This window comes from Gekko japonicus, unplaced genomic scaffold (assembly GCF_001447785.1).
Source record: "Gekko japonicus isolate JY-2015 unplaced genomic scaffold, Gekko_japonicus_V1.1 scaffold54, whole genome shotgun sequence".
NCBI classification, from domain to species: Eukaryota; Metazoa; Chordata; class Lepidosauria; order Squamata; family Gekkonidae; genus Gekko; species Gekko japonicus.
In genome coordinates, this window is record NW_015167058.1 from 1,601,909 (window position 1) to 1,614,494 (window position 12,586).

Sequence of the window (12,586 nt, forward strand, 5' to 3'; positions counted from 1 at the left end):
CAAGGAATGGCATTACATTAACTTTAGCAGTAACATTTTGCTGCTATAAATGTACAGAACAGCATGTGATAAGTTTTACAGTAGATGCCAATGATTGATAGTTGTATATGTTGTTAACTGAGAATTCTTTTTTTGTATTTTTTATATGTGCATGTGTGAGTGCGTGTGCACCTGGAAAGTCATGGTGACCTCTGGTGACCGACCCCTACTGGGGGCCTGGAGGGTATTCAGAGAGGTGGCTGAATGAAGCCTGCCCCCACCTTTGGTATTTCAAGGATGTCTCCCATCCAAGTACTTGCCAAAGTCAACCCTGCTTAGCTTCTGAGATCTGATGAGATGGGGCTTGCCCGGGCTATCCAGGTCAGGGCGTTAACTGAGAATTCTGATAGATATATTCCATTGTGCATTTTCACTTTTGCACCTCTAAATGTTTATTTATCAACATGCTTACGAGTTGGCCTGAAGCATTTGCTGAATCGATGTCTTGAGTTCTTTGCATCTAATAGGTTCCAACTGAATTACGAAAGATCATAAATTCTTGTTTTCTCAAGAACACGGAAACCGTACAAATAGAAAATAAATGGAAATAGAATAGAACAGGTTAAACTTTTTAAATACTTAGGTATACATTTCCAATACAATGTGCCACTACATATTCACCATAAGTCAGCAATAAATCTTGCTAACATCAGTGTCATGGCTATTACTCACTTTTTCTATAACAGAGGCAACCCGTTTGTACCTGCTGCACTAAAGGTCTTTAATGCTAAAGTGGGTCCGTAAATACTATATGGTATCCCACTTTGGACTGGTGAATTTGATCATTCTTTGGAATGTATTTAGTCCAAATTCCTTCATAAAATCTTTAGAATGCTGCATTGTGTGCATTTTGCCGCACTCTGTTTGTAAACCAGACAAGCCTTAGTTGAAACTAGGGCGTGGCTCGCAACTATCAAATACTGGCTGTGACTACAGTATAACTCTGATCCCTCTAGTTTTATTTATCAAATGCTATCAAAATCTGAATTGTCTTAACTGGTTAGCTTACATTGAAAAGAAAATGAGTGTTATCGGTCTATCCCTGGATTCACTATCTATGCTCTCCCACTTGGATGCATTCCACAGGATTAAACACAAAATCTCTGTAGTGCAGCCAGTAAAACGTACTGTCCATTGAGCTTGGAGATTCCACTAAAAGCAGGCCATATGGCTCCATATCTCCACGCCCTTGAAATCCCACAACAACATGGAGCTTTTTCTTTGGCCGGATTTAATGTTATGCCATCTGCAAGCCTACATGGAAGAATTCAAAAGGTACCATATTCAGCTAAATACTGTCCCTGTAAGCTAAGTTGCATTGAAACAATTTCACATATCCTTTTTTATTGTCCTTTTTGTGTAAAAATTCATACTAAATATTGAAACCCTATTTTGGCAAATAAGATGGGATTTCTCTGATCACATTAAGGTTCATTTTATCCTGAATGACTCCTTTCCGGATATAATTGAGAAGGTGGCTATATTGGCTTCCTGTTTGTGGGTTGGCGATGGCGGTCACTCTCCCCAACATCTGGGGAGGCAATTAGCACACCAGCGGCAAGGAGGGGTGCTACCTCAAGTGGTACTCCCACGGAGCCCTTGTGATGGGTTCCAGGCCAGAGGGCTTTTGTGATGGGTTCCAGGCCAGAGGGCCAGAGGACAGCTTGATGCCGGAGAATAGAGGCTTCCCTCCGCCCTGGTGGTCCTGCTGCTGAATGACCTTTGGGTATAAGCTAATTTGACCAGGACAAGCGCAGGAGATCGAGCGGAACAACGATGAAGAAAGTGAGGTCAGAATATGACCATCAATGAACGTGAGTTCAAAATAAACGGACCATTTTGCTAAAACGGAGTCCGTCCCCCTCCCCCCGTGGGAAAAGCGGCGTGCAAGGAGGGACGCCTCCTAAGTGCATGAAAGGACTAATGTAGCGAAGGGGGGAAGTAAACAGCGAGTTTTTTCTGAGAGACTTACTTGAGTACCGATAGTGGAACGACGAGTCTTTCGAGCCCTGGCATAGCGGTTTGAAAGTGTAAACAAAGTGGAACATGGCGGCTTCCCGAGGAAAGTTAAAACCGAAACCAGGCAGTCAGAGCCCAAGACCGGAAGAGGGAGCAGACGTCATGAAGTTGCTAGCGGATATGCTGAAGCCGGTAATGGAGCAACTCGGTGGTATTAACCAGCAACTGGCCACACTAAACCAAAACTTCGCTCTGCAGCAGCGCCAGCTGGCAGAAATGGAAAAGAAAGTGGAGCATGCAACTCTGAAAATTACAGAGATGGATACCGCAAATAAGAAGATGAAGAAAAGAGTAACGGATGTGGAAACAACACAAAAACGTCAGGAAACTCATTTGTTACAGCTTCAAATGGAAAAAGCTAACATGACTCTCAGATTTCAGGGGGTGCCTGAAATGGAAAAAGAAGATTTGAAGAAAACTCTAGGAGAGATTATCGCTCCAGTAACAGGTATATCAGCAGATGAAATAGTAAAAGACATGGATAAGATATAAAGAGTCAATTTGATGGTATATTTACCTAATTATATTCCAAAAGCAATCTATATTCTATGTTCTATCTTATCTATTTTATATGCCAATAAAGGACTGATTTATTGATTGATTGTTAATTTTAAAGCTGTCTGTTAGAATAACCATTACTGACCATTTGGTTTTTACTGCGGTGGCTCAAGTGGTTAAGATGCTGAACTGTAGGCTGTGGAAGGTCAGTAGTTCAGCAGTTCAAGACCCGAGTTGCCGCATGATGGAGTGAGAATAACCATTACTGACCATTTGGTTTTTACTGCGGTGGCTCAAGTGGTTAAGACGCTGAACTGCAAACTGTGGAAGGCCAGTAGTTCAGCAGTTCGAGACCCGAGTTGCCGCATGACGGAGTGAGCTCCCGTCTCTAGTTCCAGCTCCTGCCAACCTAGCAGTTCGAAAGCAAGAAATTGCAAGTAGATAAATAGGTACCACTTTGGTGGGAAGGTAACAGTGTTCCGTGCGCCTTGGTGTTTAGTCATGCCGGCCACATGTCCACGGAAATGTCTTCGGACAGCGCTGGCTCTTCGGCTTTGAAACGGAGATGAGCACCGCAACCCTAGAGTTGGACTCAACTGGCTTTCGAGCAAGGGAACCTTTACCTTTATAAGGGCAAAAGATGGAGGCCCAGCTAATGATTTTTGGCATAGCCTTTTTCAAACTCCCTGCATGGAGACAATAATTGAAAGAAAAATCGGTCTGAACTTTCTGCTTGCAAATTTGAAGGCTGCTAAATATCTGTCCTTTGTTCAGTCGTTCTCTTTAAGTGTTTGTTTGGGATGACCTCTTAGAGCTTCATTGAGAACACAGTTCAGAGGCATCATTGCATATACTTATTTCACATGAGAGAGAGATATGCAGCTGCCCATAAACAAGGAGGTTTGTGAAAAGCAGCTTAATTTCTGAGCAGTTCATGCACAGTATTATGTCCTTTACTCTAACAAGTCAGTGAAATGGTCAAACTGTCCTGTGGTGTGAAGTGTGGAATGGTTAATTTGTATGAATCATCCTGCCAAATGGTAAAGAGGACGTTAACCAAGTATTGAGCACAGATACATAGCAGGATGGTAAAATGGTGGTCTACCCCATGCATATGAGATTACTGTTTTTGTTTTCTATTAATACAATTCTTTTAAAGCTATTCCTGCAAAGTATGTATTTTGGATACAGTATGCACACCACTAGTTAAACTTTATTAGCTGTTACAGGTCAAACTAAGCATTATGATCCTTATCCCAGAATCAGGGCAGCCAAGGTGGTGAATAAGATCTTTACAGCTCAGTATAGAAGCATAGGTAGAGCTGATCTCTTCCTCTCACTCACCTGCTTAATTTTTTTTCTCCTAGTGGAGATTGCGTCTGGCGATAGAGTTCCAATAGGAGAAGAATAACTTCTTCTGAAAAACAAAAATGGATTCCAGGAGCAAGTCACAAGCAAGGAATAGTTTAGCCCTTTTCATCTACCCAGATTGGTGTAGTGGTTAAGTGCGCGGACTCTAATCTGGGAGAACCGGGTTTGATTCTCCACTTCTCCACTTGCACCTGGCTGGATGACCTTGGGCAAGCTGTAGTTCTGATAAGAGCTATTCTTGAAAAAAGAGCAGTTTCTGTCAAGAGCTCTCTCAGCCCTACCTACCTCACAGGGTGTCTGTTGTGGGGAGGGGAAGGGAAAGGAGTTTGTAAGCCGCTCTGAGACACCTTTGGGTAGTGAAGGGTGGGCTATAAATCCAATCTCCTCCTCCTCCTCCTCCTCCTCCTCCTCCTCCTCTTCTTCTTCTTCTTCTTCTTCTTCTTCTTCTTCCTCTTCCTCTTCCTCTTCCTCACACTGTTTTAAATTCTCCCCTTCATACTTCTTTGGAATTTGACACAAGCTGTTCTAGTACTCTCCTGTTCAACTAGTTCTACCTGAGAACTTTGCAGACTGGGGGTGTTCAGGTGCTACACATGCATGTATGTACCAGCACGTGTGGGAAGTGTCCTTATCCTGGTTATAATTCATTGTTTTCCATAGGTTTAGTATTCAGGAGGGGTTCTGCATTTTGATAACTTCAGAATTTTATCGTTAGACATTACCTTCTTATGTAGTAGTGTGAGCTGAGGGATGCTCATGAGCTTAAAGGCTGCATCAATGTCTCTACATATGGAGGCTGAAATAATATTATTGACAAAATTTACGTCTCTCCTTTTTGCCCTTACAAGAGCCACCAAGGTTGCTAATGATTCAAACGGGGCTGAACTGTATTGGACAGGTATGGTTCACAACCCTGATTTTATGAACCATGGATTTAAAACCAAAGGGCTGCTATCATTTCCTCCCCTTTTTATGACATAATTTATATTATATTAGGATATCTTGTCTTATCCTAATATTGAAAGGGTTTTAAGAAAAACTGCTTCATATTATTATAACAAAGTTGATAAGTTGCTCCAGAAAGCCAAACTAATAATACTAAGGTGATGTCCCCATCAACGCTTAGCTGATGCATCCTAATTATATTAAATATCAATCGTGTTGGTTCTTCTGTTTCTAGAAACTTATTCCCTTGTGGGGATTCCATGGTTTGCATTATTGATGACCGAGAAGATGTCTGGAAATTTGCACCTAATTTGATAACTGTGAAGAAATATGTATACTTTCAGGGCACAGGAGATATTAATGCACCACCTGGATCAAAGGAAGCGCAAATGAGAAAGAAAGGTATCTCTGTTTTATGTTTCCATATAGTCTGCATTTGTACAGTTATGTTGTCCAGACTATAGTTGTTTTAAGCTTACTGCAGATATAACAAAGTTCTAATGATTAGAACAGAGTTCTTTTAAGACCAACAAAGTTATATTCTTGGTATAAGCTTCTGTGTGCAAGCACACTTGTTTGTTAGAACCATGATAGCCCATCACATTCCTGGTCCTCTTTGCACTTAAACTGAAAATCCCCAGACTGTAACATTTCCTTATAAGAAAGGTGCTTCAACCCTCTCTTCTGTGCCTTTTTCAGATCTGTGACATCCTTGCTTGAGATGGGGCAGCTTGAACTGTGGACAGTATTCAAATTGCAGTTCTCCCATAAACCTTTACAAGGCATTACAAGACTAGCCATTTTATTTCAATCCTTTTCATTAAAACCATAGCACAGAATTTGCCCTTTTCACTGTTCCTAGACACTGAGTCTGCGTTTTCTTTGAGCATACAACCCCAAGATATTTCCTAGTTGTTTACTGTCAGTGTATAAGAAAAGTTAGGATTTACTTCAGTGTGCTTTGATGTACACTCAGGTTGAGTCTTATTTTCCACTTTAGGGGCCACCTACCCAATTTGCTGAGAAACTTTTGGAGCTCTTTATAGTTCACTTTGGTGTCACCATCTAGATTGAACTGGTGTCATCTGCAATCTTGGCCACTTTAATGCTCACTGTGAATTCCAGAACTTTTATGAACAATTGACTAGCACCAGACCCAATACTGAATCCTCTGAGACCCTGTTTTTTGCTTCCCTTGTTTGTGAGACCTGCTGCCACCCCCTGCTTTCTGTCATTTAACCAGATTAGTCCACAACTGGACTCATCCTCTTATGTTTGCTACATTTATTCAACCCAGCCCTTGATGACATACTTTGTTAAATGTATATACTTTCCTTTAATCTGATTAAAGCTCTGACGAAAAGTCTTGAGCAGTCAAAACCCTACTGTGAAGTAGGGTTTTTGCAACAGCAAGGGTGAGGTTAGGGAATCTCTCAGATAAAAGGAGTAGAACTAGCTTGTGATGAGACAAAGATAAAAAATTATCAGGTACTGTGTTAAAAACCTATTTCTAAGACACTCCAATAAGATATGTATTAAAGTACCAATTTTCCCCTTAGAACTATCACAAAGGTAGTCTGAGGAAGGAATCTTTCTTAATCTGTCCTTCATAACTGGAGTAGAGCTGTGCATTCAATCGAGATAATAAGAAAGCTCTAAAATAATTTGGGATACTTAGATAAAAAGCATAAGAAGGCAGCGATTTAGTGGAGGAATACCTAAAAAGAAAGAGCAAACCCTGCAGGCATAAGACCATGTGCTCAAGTAATCCCTTTTTTGGATATTTTTCTTGATATAAGACTTAACAACTGTAGGTTCCAGGCCTTGAATAATATCGGGCTGTAGACCAATAAGAGAGAGTTTTGAGTTGAGATCTTGGACCAAGAAGATTGATGAGAATATGCTTTTAATAAAGATAGGTATCCGGACTTACTATAGAGCATGTTAAGGTACAAATTGAATTCCAGTTGCCAAGCTTTAGCCTCCAAGGATGGTTGGCCCAATTCTGCTCGTACGGACGCTGCAGCTATACATTTTGGTGTGTTGGTCAACTTATTATTTATTGATTCAACTTATGAAGGAAGCAAAGTAGAGGGAGGTCTGAGGATTCTTTGACTGATTTGATCTAGATTGTTGCCCCAAAAAGCAAGATAGGGACAATTTTCATATTGAAAACTTGAATCGCCCTGGGAATCGCCTCCACAGTACCTAAAAAAGTTTAGGATGCCTTCAGTGCAAGGTCCTGCTTTCTTCAGCATGGCTTTTAGATGATAAGTCCTACTCAAATTATTTGTGGAAACTATTCCCAGATATGTAAATCCCTTCACTTGTTGGATTCTAATATCAATAGACCATCCGTATAAGGGAAGGTTCCTTTTTTTCTGAAAGAGGAATTCTTTGCATTTACCACAATTAATTCCTAGATCTTCAGAATGACACTAAATTGTGAAGTTGTTCAATAGTCTCGAGTCCAGTGTGAGAGCAGGACAGTAGAAGTGTATCTATAGCATATAATAAAAGTGGTATCTTTAGGCTGGCTAGACAAGGAGGGTGACAATTTTTGTGAAAGGAGCCAGATAAATAATTGAAGTATAAGTTAAATAAGAATGGAGCTAACAAGCTCCCCTTCTGGACTCCCTTGTAGATAGAAAAGCTTTTAGACAGACCTCCTCCTACGCTGCAATGGACCTGAGCACTCCAGCCAATACAAAGATTTCCTATCAACCATAACAGTCATCTATCCATAGTGGATTTCCTTAATTTGTTCCAGAGTCTTCATTTAGAGGTGCTGTCAAATGCTCCTTTAAGATCCATAAAGGCTGCATAAAGAACTCTTTTGGAATATGAAGTATATTTTTTGGCTTAATGGAAGAGAATCAGACTATGATCTAAAGTAGAGCAACCTCTTCTGAAACCAATTTGCTCCTATCCATTGTTCCAGAATAACTGTCATTTCCTTCTCATCAGTATCCTAGTTCTGTACCTGCATTTGCTAATGCAGGTATTAGATTTCATCCATTCCAATAGCTTATCCAATAGATAAGAGGAGTATAATTTTCTTAAGTGGAATAGTAAAGAAATTGGATGGTAACATGCCAGGGCAGAGCGGGACCCTTTTTTAAATTTGGGGACTATGATGGTCTGCTTCCAAGAGTATGGAATATTACCAGAGGCATTTACCATGCTAAATACTGGGCTAAAACTTCACCCCACCAAGTAGGATTAACTTTAAATATCTCATTAGGAATTAAATCTGCACCTGGGGCTTTTCCCGCATGCAGACGAGAGGTAAGGTGTTACTACTTTTAGAGTAATTGGGGGCCAAACAGGAAGATTGTCAGAAGTAGTTGAATTAGATTGTGTTGAAGAAAAGAGAGAACTGAAATAGTTAACCCGGGTGGATGATGAAATGCAAAAATGGATATTATGATAGACCTTCATTCCAGAGCTAATGATTGACCATAATGCAGATGCATTATTATCGTTAGCAGCTGCAATCATTTCCAACCCTTACAGATTAAGTTGTGTTTGTGATGTGCTAACAGAGATCTATAATACTTTTTAGTGCCAACAGTTCTCTCAATGACGCATGGTCATTTTTCTTTTAAAATTCTCTGTCCTTTTATGAGAGTTCTTTTTTAATCTGTTTGCGTTCACTGCCAAACCATGGGTTTCGATGCATTACCCTAGATAGACAAATTCTCTGTGTTTTAGTCTTCGTATATATTGGTTCAGAAACTTTAAAGATCTCAGAATATGCAAAGAATCTGCAGAAGATGAAGATGATTTATATTTAGACACTTCTTTAGTAAATTGTAAACTCTGAACTATTGAATAAAGTCTAGGGTTCCAACAGATATTACATAAACAATTAGATGATTGGCCGAGCGACTCAGAAGGTAAGGACAATAAGCGGGAAGTCTTAAGATCTAAAAATAAAAGAATTGGATGATGATCACTTCCCAGAAAATTGCCCACTTCCATAGCCTTCACAAAGGGAACCACTCTTGTTCATAAGACAGAGTAGTCTATGACAGTTCCATTTGTGCCAATATAGGTGTAATCTCCTTGGAGTTGAGACCTACTGGACATTAATTGGAATTAAATTTCTCTGAATACAAAGATTCACTAGATCTAGGCTATTCAAAGTAACAACTATATATCCTTAGAAACTCTGTCAAACCAATAAGGATTGAGAAGGTCTTCACTGTCTGGACTGTCTGAGTTTCCTGGAAGTTAGTACTTTTTCCCTGTATTTAAATACTTCCCTTGTGGGATTACAACTTTCCCTTTTAACTCTTGAGGAGTCTAAAACCATTTCCCTTTTCAGATAATCTAGGGGTCCCTCCTGCATTGAACCCACTTAATAACTGGGTAGGAAATATCCTCTTTCTAGGAGTGATAATCCTTTTCTGTTTGGCTAAACTGGCAGTTTCAACCCACTGTCGAGTCCCTTCTGTCAAACCTAAACCCCAGTTCTGGAGAATGTGAATAAATGGAATTCAGCTAGGGCTGACAATTAGATTTTAAGTTCTGATTTTTGTACTTCTCCTCAAATGTGATGGTACACAGTAAGGGCAGGGAGTTGTGTCCCTTCACTTCCCGAATGAACTTGTCTGTTTCTGTCAGACGGGCACACACACACTCCTCCTGACTGGCTCCTGCCAAGTCAAAGTCCAAACAATGACTGACTCACTCTGGCAACACTGACAAGACTTTTAAAAGCTCTCCTCAGCTGACGCTGACCAATCAGAGAAAAGGGGGGTCATGCAGGCAGCCGCCTGTCAATCAAACTGTGCCTTACAGTGAGGCATTAACCCCTAATCTCCCAGTTCACTGCTTTTGTTGTGCTAAGCATCCTGGTTTTGGAGGTCAGTTCTTCAGAGAGGCTTTTAGCCAAAACCTCAACTAATCTTTTGAACTCTTAAAGACTCTCCTTACGGCTTTATTGCCATCTCTTCACACGCGCTCGCTCACTCATTCTTCACTCCCTTTCTAACAAGTCAAGCAGTTTTCTTTCAGTCACTCACTCCCCTGCTCTCCACAGCCTAATTACTATCCCTCCATAGCTCTACACATATAACTCTAATCTTTGGTACGTCTGATAAAAATACAAAATAAATGGCTAGGTAGCTAATTATATATATAAAAGAGAATGCTCTGCAGAGCGCAACCAAAGAGCATCATATAAGTCATCACAGCCGGAACCGGAACTATCATTATACTAATTAACACTCTCAAAGTCCCAAATGTTAGTGAGGTGGGACTTCCCTTTGCACAAATCATGCCAGTTCTATCTCAGTACAGCTTGTCCCTCTCTGTGTAATGATTGCCACAACTTTTCCCAGAACAGATGTCAGACTAATTGGCTTCCTGCATCTCCATTTATCCATTTTTTTTTGTAAAGGTCAATGTTGTGTGCTTCAGTCCTATAGCAAGGAGACCATTTTTAGTGATTTGCATATGAATTACTTTGGATGTCCACACCTGGACCTCTGGCACAACTTTCTATTTATTAATGTTTTGTTTTCTTATTCTTTACAAATTTGTATCCCTCCTTTTTGCCTATACAGGGGCCACCAAGGAAAGTATTTTTATATGATATAAAACAGTTAAAATACATACAACACATAAAACATTGGTTAGGGAGGAGGGGATCATTGAGGGAATGCCAAACGAAACAGAGTTCACCTGCTGGCGGAAGATGGCAACAGGAAGGGGACAGGCAAATCTCCCTGGGGAGAGACTTCCAGAGCTTTGGTGCCGTGACCGTGAAGGCCCTCTTCTAGGTTGTCATACCACTGTGATTCTACTGCACTAGTGTAAAGGGATTAGTCTCATTTTCAGCCAGTGTATCTAGAGGGTAAATTGCCCTGTAAGTGTCTGAAATTTACGAATGAAGTGTTATGGCTTTAAATCAGGCATGTCCAACTTCGAACAGGTAGTGATCTATTTTTTTCCAGCCAAAAGTGCCAGTGATCTACCACCATGAAAATAAAGTTTCAAATTAGTTTCAAATTAGATTTTAACCCACTAAAGTTGGGTTCCACCCCTACCCCGCATTTATAATGCACCTTCTGTCATTTACTGGTAAGCAAAATAAGCAAAAACAAAACACAGAGACGAAGATCCAGAAAGAACTGCAAACATTTTTTATTTTTGATTGAGTTATAACGTTCTTTAACTGTGGGGCTGGTGATCTACCTCTGACCCCTCCGCGATCTACCGGTAGTTCTCTGGTGATCCAGGAGTGGGGCAGTCCTTCACTCCTTACTCCTGGGAAAGCACCTCCCCCTTCCATAGGCAGGGCCGGCAAACTTTGATCCCAAAGGGGAGGGGGCTTATCCTCTGATCCCCAGTCTTACCGGCCCTGCCTTCTGAGCAGGACCTGCTGGCTGTGCTCTGAAGAGCACAAAGATCCCAGAAGACACCAGAAGGTCAGAAGAAGAAGCGGAGACCTAAAGGGCAATGGGAAAAGGTACTTACCTTCTAGCCCTAAAACATATTCAAGAGCTGTGGGCCTTGAATTACAATGGATCCAGCACCCGCAGTCCTGGGAGGCTGCCAGGCAGTTGCGGCACCGAGAGGAATACCTCGGACCCCACTGGGAAGGCGGTGGTAAACTGCTCCCCCCCCATCCAGCCGCGGCGGCGTGCAGCGGTTTTGGGGACAGACGCTCAGTGAAGAGCCTGGGGAGAGCAGAGGCAAGAGAGGCAGCCGAGGGTGGTGCGGAATCTCTGTCACCATCCCTTTCAGCATTGGAATGGAGCCCCCTCCTTGTTCCAGATCGTGGCGAGGAGGGACGTGTCTCCTGCGCAGTCTACCCGGTCGGCTGAACCATGGTAGGACTGTATCCACTGGCAAGGTGTGGAGGGGGAGAGAGAAAGAGGACTACCCCCCCTCCTCCAGTTTTCTTTTCCTCGCCCTTTACTCCTTTCCTCTGGATCTGGATGGGAGGTTCTTTAAAAGGACGAATTGCTTCTGGTCCATGGGTCAGGTCTCTAGCAGGGACATTTTACAGTCCTTATTGAAGGGCCTTCAGGAAAGGGAGCAACAATAAACAGTCTACCCTGTTTCCCCGAAAATAAGACCTACCCCAAAAATAAGCCCTAGCAGGATTTCTATGCATTTGTGGTATAAGCCCTAGTGTGTCTTCTTGAGAAAAAATAAATATAAGACAGTGTCTTATTTTCGGGGAAACACGGTACTTCTTCCCTACCGGATTCAGCTGATGTGGGTGGGGTAGGGCTCCATTTTGGGGTTCTGTTAGGAGAGTGATGGTGGCTACTTTCACTTTCAGGTTCCCCTAAAATGGCTGAGAAGGCGGGAACATCTAGCTCCCAAGGCACAGAGAGTCTTAACCCTTCACAGATTACCAATATAGCCTCCCAAAATACTGAGCCCTCAGGAGAGGAAGCCCAGTCAAATTTCTCTTCTTGTTTAGAGAGGAAATGAGAAAGAATTCACTGGTCTAGGGCAACAGGCAGCTTCTTCCTAGGCTACTGACCTCTCTGCTAAAAGAGACAGGAGTCCCAGTACAGAGGGAAGCCCTCCTCCTAGAAAAACAGGCCTCCCAAACACAGCAAAGGGTCCACACCCATTGTTAGTGATATGAGATTGCTACAGATTCTGAGGATTTAGTGCCAGAAAAAGGCGAGCTATTAGAGCAGGAGGAGAAGTGGTGCCTGTCATTCCATCTAGACTTCCTTATAAT

At 41.8% G+C, this 12,586-nt stretch overlaps 1 protein-coding gene across 1 annotated transcript in view; it reads left to right on the forward strand.

Moving 5' to 3' along the window:
* CTDP1 (CTD phosphatase subunit 1) overlaps window positions 1–12,586 on the forward strand; it is a 129,919-nt gene that overhangs the window by 41,704 nt on the left and 75,629 nt on the right. Inside the window, exon 6 of the mRNA XM_015412469.1 lies at window positions 5,108–5,274. Within this exon, the coding sequence (XP_015267955.1) occupies window positions 5,108–5,274 (167 nt within the window). The remainder of the gene's footprint in view (window positions 1–5,107; window positions 5,275–12,586) is intronic.